At 38.4% G+C, this 16,046-nt stretch overlaps 1 protein-coding gene across 2 annotated transcripts in view; it reads right to left on the reverse strand.

Moving 5' to 3' along the window:
• Positions 1-16,046, reverse strand: part of RGS7 (regulator of G protein signaling 7) — a 177,506-nt gene that overhangs the window by 63,027 nt on the left and 98,433 nt on the right. For both annotated transcript variants that reach the window (XM_088143962.1, XM_088143954.1), the window contains exon 4: positions 2,835-2,885. In XM_088143962.1, the coding sequence (XP_088000088.1) occupies positions 2,835-2,885 (51 nt within the window). The remainder of the gene's footprint in view (positions 1-2,834; positions 2,886-16,046) is intronic.

The raw sequence follows: 16,046 nt of genomic DNA on the forward strand, positions 1-16,046 counted from the left end.
TAACAGGACTTAAACCTAGTTCTCTAACTTCCGAAAAAGCTAGACAATATTGACCCTGTATCCATGAGGGAGCTGGAATCGTAGAAATATTATCATGCTAAATGACTGAGAGGGTAATACTGCTTAATGTTACAACTTGGATCCAAAGTCCTCTATATTCAAAGTCTGCTGCAAAGAGAGGAAGAGAGCTGTCAGGTTGGTGGCATAGTCTAAATTCAGCTCTGTTTTCTTCCCTTTCTCATCCTGTTTTTTCCCTCCTCTCTGTACTCCGCATATTTTCTGAACTTAGAGAAAGTATCTTACTCTGAAAACTATTTTCCGCATTAGAAAAAAAAAACTGAGAGCAACATTAAACTGAAGAATGACAACAAATGTACATTCTTCAAAATCCCAACAGAAACAACAGTGTTCATCATTTATTTAAAACAGTGTAAGTCAATCTCACCTCCTCTGCAACAATCAGGGTGCTGCTACCAAAAACACTCCATTTTGAATTCCCAACAATCTAGTCTCATTATAGGATTTCCAGTGAGGACTGTAAATTATGGGAGCATTCATGAAGATAATCCTGTATACTCTTTACACAATCTAGGAATATGTAGATCAAAACCAATATTTTGATTTGTGCCAAAAATGAACTGCAAGCTTGAAACTGTGTCTGCATAAGTTTAGTTACTACGTTTTATATATGGTGGTAGTTTCTGAATGTTTTCAAGGGCAACCTCATGTCCTTCATTATTCTGAATAAGAGGTGATTAAGGCATGAGTCATTGTAGCCAGATCTTTCTTTTCCCCAAAAGTGTACAAAACTGGATGAAGCTGTGCAAAGGCGTTTTCAGCCATTCTTGCTATCTGCAGACAGTTCAGAATCCAAAAGGATGTGCAAACTGAAAACCTGATCTTTCAGTAGTACTGCTGCCCTTACTTGAATGGGCTGGATTTCTCACTACTCGGTTAGTTTGTATACTGATCAACAGAATTTCTTCCATGCCAGGGGTGAAGTTCAGTTTCTTCCCCATAACCAGTCCCCCACTGTATTTAAGGTATAGTTTAAAAACTCCACCTTAGGCTCCTTAGCATCATTTTAGAAGATACAGAGATTAGTGTTATTCAGTACATTGTTATGATTCAACTCCTGATGTCTGAATAACATTCCCCAGTGTCTTCATGTACACACTAAAAAAATCAGAGAGTACAATATAAGGTCCTAAGAAACCCCACAGGATAAAAGGATCAAACAAGAGTCTTATGGCATCACCTTCTAGAGAAACTGAAAAATAGTGTCTACATCTACTGTATCAATAAGAAATCTCAAAAAGTTTCTAGTCATTGATTATATGAATTGCTGCTGAAAATACCAACAAAACTCTGCCCAGTTCCCAGCACATACAGTCTGTGAAGTATCTATGGTTCTTTTTGCTCCAACAATGGGTTAGAATTCAAAGTGAAGGGTTCTGTTCCAAGGCAAAATTGGGATCCAGAGTGACTTAATATAGCAATATAGTAAGAGAAATTAAAATGGAAATGAGCAATGGCAAAGAGAAGATGGAAACAATGTTTTCAACTTTTTGCCAAAGATCTTTAGGAATGAGCCCAGGAGAATGGATAGAGGAATATTCTAGAATTCAAAATAATGCTTATAACATTCTGGTTTTCTTTTAATTCATAGACCTGTAATAAATATAACAGTAATTACTCTTCTAAAATGTGTGTTTACTCCTTCCATCAGCAGAGATCTTGGATGAATGAACTGGAAACTCTTTCTTTTCTCAGAAGAGAATTTTTGGGTCCCACATGACATTTTTATCTGTAAGATTTTTTTCAAACTTACAAAGCTTTTAGATTTTACCGCTTTGCAACACTAATAGGTTTTACAAGTTAGCTACAGTGTTGCTGCTGTTCTTTTATATAGAGTTTTTTTCTCTCATCCCTATTTTAATCATGGCAAGATAAAAATAATCCCAAAGTACTTTGAATGATTAATATAATATGCATCAGTGACTGTATCTTTACTCTAACTCAGCTTCACTAAGGGAGGGGAGGGGAGGGGAGGGGAGGGGAGGGGAGGGGAGGGGAGGGGAATGGAATGGAATGGAATGGAATGGAATGGAATGGAATGGAATGGAATGGAATAGAATAGAATAGAATAGAATAGAATAGAATAGAATAGAATAGAATAGAATAGAATAGAATAGAATAGAATAGAATAGAATAGAATAGAATAGAAGGCTACCAGATCTGGCCAATTATTTATCACCTGGATTTCTGCACCCAAGATCTGGTAGCCGTACATTATGGCTATACCAACAGGACCACTGTGAATGATGAAGGGCCAGATGTTCTTCCCTAGATCTTGCAACACTTCTAGAAGTAACTCTTCTCTCTTCATATTAGGGAAGATATGCTATGAGAAGATTTTCTCTGATCCTTCAGCTATCAACCTGAAAGGAAAGTTGGGCAGGCTGTAGTATACCATTGAGAGAAGAGCTTCAATGTTTCAATCTTTTCATAAACTCTGTCCTTTTATACAGGAATATCTATAAAAAGGGAGATGAAGAGCCAATTTAATTGACATAATTCATGGGTGGGGAGCATTTCTGAAGCCTGAAGCTTTCATTATATGCAAGCTCTTATGGACCACATTCCAGGAACTGGAATATCTGGAGGCAAAAATGGTATACTTCTCAATCTGGAGTCATTCCAAAATTCTGGAATCCTCAAACTCTCTGAAACAATATTCCATGCCATGACTAAAGAACCATAAAGAACAAGCTTAAAAGGTTTGCAAAAGCACAAAGTGGAAAGTGTTTGATAAATAAAAATGATGCATTTACCTGGATCTTCTATCGACAAATTCTTTGTTAACCACTGAACAATGTCTGAACCTAGGAAGAAAATTATAATATAATTAAAATGCACTTGCTGTAAATTAGCCACATTTTAATGTCATTTTAAAAACAAAGCAAAAGTTGGCTTTCCCAATAGATCCTATTTTATTAGTGTATAATATAAAGATGCAATCCAATGGATACTAATAGCAGTTTAAGAAACACTACGGGTACTAACTTTTTTTTTTTTTTTAATAATAATCCCTTATCGAATTTGCTAGCTGCTGCACTGAAATACGTAGTCTCCTGTGGATTGAATGGTTTATCACTATGACATAGGGAATGGCCCAGCCAGTCTTCCAAGCATCTCCAGGGTGCTGGGGACACTTCAGTGTTGATTTTGGAGGGGGGCTGCTTCAGAGAGCGGAAGGGAAAGTCCACTCATGCAATTTTGGATGTTCCAATAGGACTGTACTGTGTTCTGTGAAAAATCAAGGGCATTGTCTTTTTCCATAGTCAAACACATACAATAAAATTTGGAAGCAGAGTTAAAAACTGAAGAACAACAAACCTTACGTATTATTAAACTCTTTACAGACAGAACAGTTTAAACAAACAAACAAAAGATGCCACCCTCACCTTGCTCAGGAAGAATCAATAGACACAAAGCTCCTGCCGAAAAAGCCCTGCTCTCCGATAATCTAACTTTTCTAGTGAATCGCACAACCCGTCTCTGATCATGATGATTAATTATTAGCAGGCGTCTGTGGAAACAGTCTTACATTTAAGCAGTTCCTAAACTGTTTCAGGATTTTTAATCCAGATCGTATGTTTTACCTTAGCTTACTGTATTGGAGACTGCAATTCTTGTCTCCTCTAACTGTATTGTACAATTGTGGAAAAGATGTCTTTAATTCACTGTAACAAGTAAAGATACCTCTCAGTTGTGCTCAGCTCTGAGTGATTTACACTGACACATCCATTCAGTTGTCTTGGCATGATTTGGAAGTGGTTTGCTCCTGCTGTCTTCCAGAATGCTTCCCACTTCTAGCTTACAACACTGATCTTCCAAGATGGCCTCCCATATTAACAAAGCCTGACCATGTTTAGTATTCAAGATCAGCCAAGGCTGGACAAAAGCAGCCACCTAAAATATGCCCTTGTTAGCTTTGAATCGTTGAGTGTGAAGAATAATTGATCCAGTGAAGATCAATTTGGTTTAATATTACCAAATTTAGTGAGGAAAAAAACAGTTCCTTTTAATGAACTGAGACTTTTAATTGCGAGATGCACTAATGTAACAAATTCCAAGGATCTCCATTTAGGAAATGGGATGATTATTTAATTGGAATTCAGAGATTACTTTGCATACATACCAACTATGGACAGATAAGAACGTTACACGTAAAGACACAACCATAATAGGCTATTACCTTTAAATGAGAAAGGGAACTAAGGAAGCACAGAGACTTCCTGTCAGCCTTGCAAGGTAGTCCAGACAAGCAGCACACCTAGAAGTACTAGCTCTAACTTTACTGTAAATCTTGCAGACTTGTAAGATTAATAGAATCTTGCAGACTTGCAAGATTAATAGAATCTTGCAAGTCTGAACGTACATGTCTCCCCCCTCACCTTTACAGCCCAAGAAACTAGGGAGGGTTCCTTCTGAAATGTTTGTCATGCTCCCATTCCTTCTGCGGGCTCGGCTGCCTCTTATCTAACCATTGCCTAGTCTGCAGCTCTTCTTCCTGTCTCCCAAGGTCATTCCCACATACCATTATACTATCCTAGGTATCCTTTACATTAGAAAGTTCTCATCCAATACAAAAACTGATTTTAATACCTTCTCTTCACTGGTTTCAAATTCCATGACAGGCAATACAATATAATATCACAGAATCTGGTCTTTCAGAATGAGATATTATCTATCTTAACTGTATAATTTTGGATCCTGATTTTCCAGAGTCCTTTAAAATCCTTTCAGTATCTGGCATTTTATTTCACAATCCTACCTAGCTGCTGAATCCTACTTATGAATTTTCCTCTCATCTATTATCCTTGCCCATCAAGCTTATATGTCCACTGCATTTGGATTAGAGCAACATTTCACAGATGTCATGAAATATTCTAATCTGTTTTTCTCATATATCTGAGATTTTGTCTATGTATTAACAATCCTTGTAACCAGGGGCTGAAAAAGCTCAATCAAAAAATGCAACACAAACGTGGCTAAAAAAGTCCCCCCCCCCAAATTTTCAAGCCGTCTTTCAATAACATACTCTAATTAAAACCTTGATTATGTAACAGTTATAAATAAGGAGTATAAAGCAAGAGTATTAAATATTATTACTAAATTGCCACAAAACTGTCTATCCATTTCACTGCAGATAAGAAAATCTTCCGTTCAAGGCACATACATGAAAGTTATGATTTATTTTTACAACTATATTTTCTGTGATAGGCAGGGAATCGACTTCGTGTATTATTTTTCACAAGTGTAAGGTTTACCCCATCCGTCTCAGAGAAACGCTCGTGACACGTGTGTTCAGCAAAGAAGTTTACTCAAGCGTAACGTAAGTAAGTACAGACAAAGCCAGGGTTGGCTTGGCATAGCTTACATGGTATTTTATAGCTTCCCCGTTCCTGCGCTTTTACCCGTTGCTTAGTTACAGATTACCCGCAGTAATCCCCCCTCGCCCAAATGGCAGATTCAGTCCGGTGCTTTTGTCTTTCTGATTGCAGTCTATGGGTTGTGCTGTTGTTGCCTTTGTTGGGTTTGCCTGCTTGCGCAAAGCCGGGAGTTCTCGATCGCTGCTCATTGATTGCGTCGCTTCCGAGCCTCTGCGCTTTCCTTTGTTTGCAGCGCCCGAGGGAAGCTGCGCTGATACAAAGTATCCGCTTGCGGTTTTGAGTTAAGCACGGCCACCTGTTGCCAATCAGCAGAGCATCTGCTTGCGGTTTCACTTCCCCTTTTTCTCTGCTTGCACCTGGGTGGCGAAATTGACTTAGGCGAAGCTGAGCGGTGCCTTCGCCGTACCGGGCCGTGCCGGCTGAATCTGACAACAAGATGAACTTCACAATGAGGAAGCAGAGACTGAAAAGTGTCTCCCCTGCCCCCATTCCATTAAAGTAGTGTGTTGGCACACCACATTTGTCCCTACATACTATATACTCAATTTTATAGAAAATTGAGCAGTTTCAATGGTTGCTTTCCATCTTCCCACTAGTATCTGATGAGAAAAGATACTTGAACTAAACTTATCTTGCTGTTGTCAACAACTCTCCTTCAATACTTATTCTGAAAAGGCATCAACTTAATTACTGCTCTAGCAATGCTGAGAACACTGAGGGAGAAAAACCGTTTTTTTTATGAACAGGTGCAATATTTTTATTCAGTATTCTTTCTTTTAAGTAACTCTTTGTTTTTGGCTAGATCTAAAGTGTTAAGACACTTCAATTAGTCCAGAGTGTTTGCATGTATATTTTTAGAATATGTGCAATAATTTCTTTCTTCCCCAGAGGCGGTCCAACTCTTGTGTGCTAACTGAGTGCAAATTTTCACAGCTAAGTTGCAAAGAACTCAGCAAAGGAGAGGTGGGGGTAGTCTGGGAACCACAATAACAAACTAAGTTGCAGAGGCTATTCTATTAGCCTTCATTAATGGTGTCAAAACAGTGCCATGTTTTCACATTTTCTTCTGACTTCCCAAGTTGTATCCCACACATAAACTAAACTAATCTCTTTCTCTAAAAAGCATCAGTAACACTCTGTAATTTGCACATCAGTAACCTCTTCCATAACACACTAACAGCTGCTTGTGACTGTTAATGTTCCCAAAACAGGGAGTCTTAATCATTCAAGGATAACATAACAAGTGGCATTTGCACTGATAGCTTGAGTCTTAGTGCCACAGCAACTTCCAACTGACATCGTATAAAAACCAACCATCACAAAGGAAGATACATCAATGAAGACAAGCTATAATAATCAAATATTCAAGCATAATGTTCACTCTATCACAGAGTACCTAATTACTGGAATTGAGAACATGTGGGATAATTTCATCATGACTTCTTTGACCTCCTAAGTCACTGAAGGCTGACATCTATCAGGCCAAAAATTTGTTCATCTAGCCCACTCTGAAGATTCCAGAAACTTACATATTAAAAAGCTGTGTTCTATTACCGAGTTATGGTTCCATATTATTAAACATTTTTAATTATCTGTAACAGTTATGTTTTTATATATCATCATTTATGTTTCTCTTTTGGCACTTGCATTGCATCCCAGATATATTCCATAGCAACCAAGGGGCCATTTAGTCTCACTATAGAGTCACCAATGTCTGGACGCTTTGCAGGTTCTGGACGCTTTGCAGCTGTGACACAGCCATCAAGGGTTACATTTACTACCTGGCCTTGCATACAAGGTTGCAGCATCTTTGGAAATAAGCAATTTTTGATTGGAATGGAATAATAGTTTTACAACTATTGCTATTTTCCTGATTCTTAAATTCCAGGAAAGGTGATGAGTATAGCAAAAGCTGAACATTTTAAATATAGAGTGAATCTGGTTAATTAGCCAATTTTCTTGTATGAAACATGTGTACAAGTATCTGTTTTAACTACACAATATGGGAAGCAGGCAATTCCTGCATTACATCAACCACATTGATCTTAGAAAGCAGGTCTCAAAAATTTGGCAGCTTTTATGGCAACATTTATGACATATTGTAGTTCTAACCTAATACCTTAGCTATGTGTCAATTCTTGTACAGCTATTTGGAACCATATATTCCTATAGTAAAACAAAAGCAAAAAAAGAAAAGCTGTTGTTACTACTAAGCAACATAGGAAATTACCCTATTAGTTTATCTACTTCAGAACTGTCCTCATTGACCACCAGTGCTTCTCCAGGGTTTCAGGAAGAATTTCTTGGTGCCCTAGTTAGGGATGGGCTCTAGGACCCATCCTAGGACTTAGGATTTCTCTGCAGGAAAAAAAATATATTCAGCCTTCAGGTTCTGACCTTCCCTGTTCCTGGATGCTATCTGTTAAACGGTTACAACAATGTTTGGTAATACTGTAATAACAAACAGCAGTATACAGTAAAGGTTCTGATGCATCTTGGTCAAAAGTTAATGTATGGGATGTTCTAAAAATGTACTGGATAGTGTATATAAACTTAAATATTTCTTGGTGAAAATAAGGAACAAAAGCATCTATTTTAATGCAGCAGCACTAAGTATAAACATCTGAAAAACAGTTTCTTTATGACCCACCTTGGATTCATCTCTAACTTTAAAAAAAGTTCAGAGCTAAATGCACAATCTTTTTTAATAATCTTCAGGGTATATAGAGTGGAGTTTCTGTTGTTGCTGCTGTGCATTCAAATTGTTCTATGCAATGCTTACAATAGTTCTTATGGTAGGTTAGGATTGCACTGCAAGAAAGGACTGTCCACTAGCAGAAAAGCGGTCCACTTAATATCACCTAGTGAGTTTAAGAAACAAAAGTGGTTTGAGAAAAGAACATTACTGTAGTCTGAATGTTATACAGTCCACATCTACAAAAGTATAGAGGTAGTCCTCGAATTACGACCACAACAGGGACTGGAAAATTCATCATTAAGCAGTGCAGTTTTAAGCAAGACATCATGTGACCGCAACTTGCAACTTTCCCTGCCAGCTTTCCCTTTGACTTTGTTTGTCAGAAGCAAGATGGGAAAGTTGCAAATGGCGATTACATGACTGCAGGATGCTGCAACTATTGTAAATGTGAGGACCAGTCATAAGTCACTTTTTTTAGCACTGTCACTAAACAAATGGTCATAAGTCAAGGACTACCTGTAAATATCTTTCTGTCACATACACAAAGACAGTTATCCGTAGCCCATCCTCCTGCTAAAGACAGAAAAAGGTTGATACTGTTAAAAAAGAAAACAACTATATGAACATGATGGTCCCTTTTAATTCTATGATTCTATAAAGTTGTTATATCTTGTGATTATCAGTAATATTTGGAATTCTCTCCCTAGTATCTCTTCTGGTAGAGGGCATACATTTGTAGATATACCAGCTTGTGGCCTATCTGGAGCATTCTAGTTCCTTCTGGATTATTCTTTTTTAAACCAAGTTGCTAGTGCTGTATATCATGAATGGGCAGCTCTGTAATTTATCTGACAGCGTTCAATTTTGTTTATTTCTTGTGAGATTGGTTTATCTCCCACAGGGAAAGAGGTAGGAATGAATCTCCTTATTGCCATGCGTCTATATACCCAGCCAGAAGACTAAACTATTCTTGCATTTTGTTGTTTTAATCACCAGAAAAACAACACAGGGCCCTATCCCTAGAGGTAGATACTAGATGAGGAAGATAGGTGATAATAGCAGCATTATCCCAAACCAGGACACAGGACTACACCATGATCTGAAGAGCCAACATCTTCTGGAAGAAAAGGTTTAAGACCTCAAGCCTTCTACCTAACAAGCTCAACCATCTACTAAGAATATTAAGAACCCAAAGCTGCATAATACCTTTGAATTCAATGAACTTTATGGTGGTGTGGTTTTTTTAGAAAGATGCCAGGAATTAGATGTCTCCAATTTTCACAAGATGCTGAATGCTTTAGCAAGTTTCTAAATTTCTCCAATGAAGAATGTATCAGTCCTGAAATGTATTGAGGAATATTTATTTTAAAAAACTGAAATTGAGTCTTTCTGTTTTGTGCAACTGATGATATACTTGCCCCTTCCCCCCCCCCGAAATGAGACAAGACTGACAAGGTTTCCAACAACGCATGCTACTGAGTCCAGTGGGCCTTAATTGCATTGAAAATAGGATGGATACAGAGCAACACATATGTGTATGTTGAGTACAACGTTACAGGACGGCTAGGTTCACACACAACATGATAAATTGTGGTTTCCTTAATCATTTTCTACATAAGGCAAAACTGGCAAGATTTACAAATCATGTTCAGCTCTAACTATCCACAATAGCTGGGTTTACTCACTTATTTTATTTCCAGTATTTTTATATTGTAATTTAAAAAGTAAAACAGTTTACATCAGGCAAAATGACAAGCATAAGAAAGCACAGAAACAACAACATTGTTGAAATAATAAACACTTAAACCAAAAACTAATTAATAAAGAAAAATAATTATGCTGGTAAGATGGATGGTTGGATGGATGGATGGAGCTGCTTTGTGTGAGACGGGCAGCTATATAAATGTGACAGACAGACAGACAGACAGACAGACATCAAGGCCAAAATTTTTCATGCACAACAGGTGAAGCCAAATCACATTATGGCTCAAGGTGTTAGCCGGTCTGAAAAAGAGCTACAGTTTTGACTAAGTTCATTTACAGGTAGCTTTAACTTGTTTCTCATTTTCTGATGCCTGGCCGGGACTTGACTTCTTAAAATAATGCCTACAAATCAATACAGCTTTTTGCACTTTTTTTGTTTATTAGTGTGGGAAACTGGTATATTTCCCATGTCCCATCCCCCTTTTAAAATGCACTGGCCTCTTTTTATTCAGAACCAGAGATTTCTTGGCTCAATACTTAATACTACGAGAGCATTTCAGCATTAGCAATATATAATGTCACCCAGCCATCGCTGGGGCAACATATCAGGAATTCAGATTTATGGTGCCATAATGATGGCTGAATGGTGCCATAAATCCCTAGTGCAGAAATGCTGCACCATGGCCATTTCCACACTAGTTAATTTATTGCAGCTTAGAGCATCATTGATAGGACTACCAACTCTGGATTGCTAAAGTCCAGATTACCACCAGATGGCAGTAATTTGATACAAGAGGCTCTTCGCTGCCATTTTGTGATCAACTGAGTTATTGCATCTAAGATGGGGGAAGCCCTAATGATCCAGCCATTGCTGCAGTGATGTAATCATTAACGAAGACAGAGTTTATGTAGCCACAATAATGACTGGCTGGCCCTCTAAGGTGCTGTAATACACTAGTGAGGAAATGGCCCGACTATCAACACACATCCAATCTGGAAACATGTAAGGACAAAAATTACTGCAGTTGGCTATATTACCGCAGTCTTTTCCTTTTCTTTAATTTAGCACTTCCAGAAGCACACTGCCATTTTTTATAATAAGGGTCTCCAAAGCTTCTGGTATTCTGAGATAAATGCCTTTCCAGGGTAACTATACTTTTATTGTTAACATACGTTATCTCTGCTAGCATATGCCTTCTCCCCATCCAGCCCGTCTCAGCACTTTGGTTTTGTCTGTTTCTCTGAATTGCATTTTGATTGTTGTTAAAGAAAACATTGCGTATGATTATCCTGAGTAGAAAGGAGGACCAGAACAAGAAACATTCAGCCTTTTTGTGTTTACTTTTGTGTTTAAGTGTATGAAATAAAGTGAAGCGAAACTTCTGGGAGATACTTCACATGTTGTTGGAACTAGCACTGCATATGTACTTTCATACATGGCATATGCATGCAGACTATATTTACATACTATGCAACATCATATTTGGTTTTCCCTTAATGTGTTGTGTGCAACCAGCCACTGTGTTTGTGAATCATGGTTTATGACTTAGCACAGTGTGTGAACCCAGGTGAGTTTTGTTTATGCAACAGCTGCTCAATAAGCAAAACATGGTTTCATGCAGCATATAAACTAAGATGCCCCCCCCCGCCCCCCGCCATACATGCATAAACCTTTACGAGGCAGCAATCTCTCTCTCCTATTTCAGCAGACAGGCGCAGCCAATGTGACTAATGCTTAAGTCAGATTTCTTGTGCTTGCTCTTTGTCCCATTCCCCCATTTTCATCTGTTGGGTCACTCCAAGAGAGCAACAACTTTTCTGCAGCTTGGTATTTTGAATAAAACTGCACAAAACTGGGATTTGGAGCGGCTTGATCTTCTGAGCTCCAGGTCCCAGCTTTGTGTTTGTTTACTCTGAAGTAAGAGTGAGATGCAGCTCCCTGTTTCAGCCCATCCTTTATATTCTTACTTAAAAGCCTCTGCAGTTATCTAAAACTCACTGGCATTAATGACACTCGGTGGATAGCCAAAGTCTCTGAAGTGCAGCTCATGTTTTGCTGAGCATTTGGAAATAACTCAGGGAGGTCAAGGAAAGGCAAAAGCATCGGGAACTACTGCACACCGTGGAAAGGAAATGAGGGCATATACGTTGTTTTATTCTTCTACTGATTTAGAAAGCCTGTCTCTGCAAAATTGCCAAGTGTAGAAGTCTGTAATCACATTTAAACAAACCCAGTTTCAAAACTAAGCACTTTTCAAACCTTCACATTTAGCCAGGGGCATCCACCAGAGGGTGGGGGTCAAAAAAGCCAAGGTGGCTGCAGCAACTATGGATGACACAAATAAAAAAATGATTGCACGGTCACAGCCACCATCTTGATTTTTTTGAACACCCTCCCCCCTACTATCACCACCACATGGGGATCCCCTGAAGTCAGCGTAGGAAAGTCAGGCAAGGGAAGGCTCTGTTCACATTACATGCTTCCTTATTGATTTTATTTCAAATATATTTTGTACAGCTTCCCTGCAATCACCTCAAAACAGTTTACAAAATGAAAACGATTAAAGTGCAACAAGAGAAGTGCAATAGATTAAGAAGAGTTTATATAAAAAGATGTCTTCAAATTGGGTTGGAAAGGAGAGTGTAGTTTTAAAAACCCTTCCTCCATAACATTCATCAGGGAAATGGCTGGGTGAAGACTTGAGCCTTCAATCAGCATCTAAAGGTGTGATAGTAGATACCTCACTAATGTGGGGTAGAGGAGCCTTCCAAAGAGAAGAGAGTACTGGGAAGGCCCACCAACAAGTGCATGCAACATAACACCTCGTATGACCCATTGTACACACAGCAGGACCTGCTTTGATGATCTCAGTGACTGTCCTTGATTACAACAATGGAAGCAACCACAAAGATTGCCCATTGTTCAAAGCTTCATGCGCCCAAAGTAAAACCTTCAACTAGATTTGGTAACTAAGTCTGCCAGTCTGATGTAAGACATATAGCCATCGTTTACTCAAGTGACTCAATTTTCTAGGCTCACACAACACATTGGGTCATAAAATAACCAAAAGGCTGGGACTGTGCAATGTTTTGTGGATCACTGTGTCATACAAGCACCACCTTTGAAAATCAGGCACTGGATATGCCAGAAGTCTCCTCAGAATGAATGAAGATGGATCCCTTGAGCATTGGACAAAGTTATCCAAAACTAAGCAGCAAAGTCCCAAGGTTGCTCAAAAGCACAAAATAATTGTCTTTTAACCACAGTGAAGCCAAACAACAAACAGGAACTTAATAACAGAGGGAAATAGCCACACAAATTATATCCAGATAGCTGCTTCTCTTAGATACATAAAATCTTGTGGTAAGGAAAGAACAGTATTATGAAATGTGAGGTTGAAGCACATACAGCTATCCCATCATACATAAAGAAATACTCAACCACAATTACAAAAATTTCATTTAAGTATTGCACAAATTACCTTACCACATGGAAATTAAAAGGTCGATAGAATAAATGCATAATGGAACGCAACTAGAATACTCTCTGGGAACTATAACTAAGATCTATCTATTCAATTATTTTTAATTTTATTCTGTTAGTAAGAAAAAAATCGTATACACTCAGAATTGGAACCACTACCTACCGGATACTACTATTACTATGAAAGGTTCACACACTGCTGTAAGGCACAATATTTTGGTTTTGTTTATTCAGTCATGGGTAAGGAAATGATGGCTTAACAGGATGTGCAAATCAGTTCAGTAACAGTATTCACTCATCATGGTAAGTCATGCTTTCTTTAACTATGATTTTTTTAAAAAACCAAAATACATTGAGTTGTTTGCAGAATATACTCAGCCATAAACCTTACTTTATAAACCATAATGATATGCTTCACACAACACACTAAACCACAAGTGAGCAAAGCACATTATTCTTTAGCATACTATGTGAATCAAGTCAGTAAGTGTTGTTGAATAAATACTGCTAAGTAAATATTCACTGGAAGATTTCTTTGTTTCTATTCTAATCACTAATATTCATTCTCCCATTTTGCTAATACAACTTTTGCTTATTTTTGTTCCTTCTCATCAAAATCATTGATGTTTTTACCCTGTTAATTCTTATCAGTAGCAAGAAAAAAAAAGCCTGACTCAAAACTTTTGTTATGTCACCACTTTCCTATTTTTAACAAATTCTTACACAGCTATTTGATTTTCATTAGTTGAGATAAAGCCGAAAAAACAGCCGCCTGTCCTTTTCATACACACATATGCGCACACACCCGTCTACCTTTCAGGAGCAGATCAGGAGTGAAAATGAAACAATCTTGACTCTAAATGGTTTTAGACATAATTTCCCATTAAACAGAGGGCACGGCTATCTCTGCCAGTCCCTGAACCAGCAGAAAAGTGTACTGTTATAAAATTTGCTGCCTGGATGGCTGATCTCTATTTGGCCACAGCAATGAAGCTAGTGATAGGTGTTGTTCTTACTTTTTTAATACAGGACGAATTAAGGAAAGCAATTGGTGGATTCCCCCAACTTTGTTTCCTCTCCCATTAAGCACTGTCTACCGGTAGGAAAGCGACCAACACTTTTCGTAGCATCAGGTGAAGTGGGGGCAAGAGCAGGTGAATGCTTGAAACAGAATGTTTATCTACCTGTCCAATTGTTCAACCAAGAGATTACAAATACAAAGTGCTCAATGCCTATGATGTATTACTTGGGCTACTTCTGAGCACAGGACTAGCCTTCTTCTGAAAGAGCATTAAACCCAAAGTAGCCCTGCGGGCATTTTGCAGGGGCAAAGGAGGTGTGAAGGATGAAATGGGAGGGAGAGACCAACAGTGATCGAGCTGCATTCTTGACTAATGCTGGAAAAGAATTGGTAAGGCTGGCAGCAAGTCTAGTTCTGTCCCTGTAGCTGGCAGCATCCAGAAGTAGCCTGTGGATAGCCATGGAGCCAGAAGGTACTAGGTAAAATGCCACTCTAAGTAATAAAAACATCAAGCCCTTGTTGGTAGCAGCAGCAGCAAAGCTGCAGTGCACTCAGTGGTGACAGTATCAGTGACACTCAGCAGGCGGAACCAAACTATCATTCCTGGTTTAACTGTGTGCCGCATAAGACTAGTTCTCTCTTCAGGCCTTCTTTCAAAGAACACTAAACCCATGTTTATACGATGCTCACATGAAACCTGGCAAGCATTTTGGAAAGCGCTGGCCAGGTATTATGTGAGAAGATGCCTCTGTGGAAGCCAAGTGTCTAGTCTTTCCTGCAGCCAAAACCAAAATGGCCAGAAGAGCAGCACCTAGCAACTGCTGGGGAGGGTCACGTGACCAGTAGAAGCTGGAGATGTCTTCGCCCCAACTGTATCAGCAGCTGCATAACTGATAATGCATTCTAGTTCATATCAATCAGAAAAAATTATATCAGAAGAAAGGGGAAAGACTATTTTAAAACTGAAACAACTAAAAATGAATGTATGTTGCTTAGCTGTGGGCTTGGGATAAGACAAGATAATGAGGTTATAGCCTCAAAAAATGATAACCTGGGCATGTTTATGCCACAGTTAGGAAGATGTGAGGATGACCCCTAAATCTAGTCAGTGTTAGCAGACTCTTTGATTATGTGACGTAGAGCTCTCAAGAAAGGACTCAGCAGAGAGAGTGCAGTGTCTGATTCTTCATATATCAGTACTGAATTAGACTGAATGAAAAAGTATGAATCTAATCCCAACTGAGATAATGTTGTTGAATTCTGCAATGTTTACTAATGTAAATGGTCACTTGGCTTTTCTTAACCTTTACCTGGAATTGTTCTTTTTGTATTTAAGTATAATTTGGCCACATCTACTCTCTATATTCACACACACACACACACACACACACACACACACAAAGTACCTACAATGGAAAAGAAAATATTTCTTTGAGACAACTTTGACTCCAGACAAATCTGTTGACACCACTATACAATTCTTTGGGCAACAGTATGGAAATCGTTTTCCATTGCCCTATCTTCTTCACCATAAAGATATACATTTGTATCTTTTCTGTTAAGGAAAAAAAAGGAGAATCTTACCACTCAGCACAAGGAGACATTTAAAATATTTAGATCTATATATTGTTTACAGTCCAAAATCTAGAGATCCTTTTTGCATTTCTGATTCCAATTGAG

The sequence above is a fragment of the Python bivittatus genome, unplaced genomic scaffold (genome assembly GCF_059951505.1).
Source record: "Python bivittatus isolate LINGU-HERP-01145 unplaced genomic scaffold, Pbiv_v1 ctg000020_np1212, whole genome shotgun sequence".
In the NCBI taxonomy this organism is placed as follows: domain Eukaryota; kingdom Metazoa; phylum Chordata; class Lepidosauria; order Squamata; family Pythonidae; genus Python; species Python bivittatus.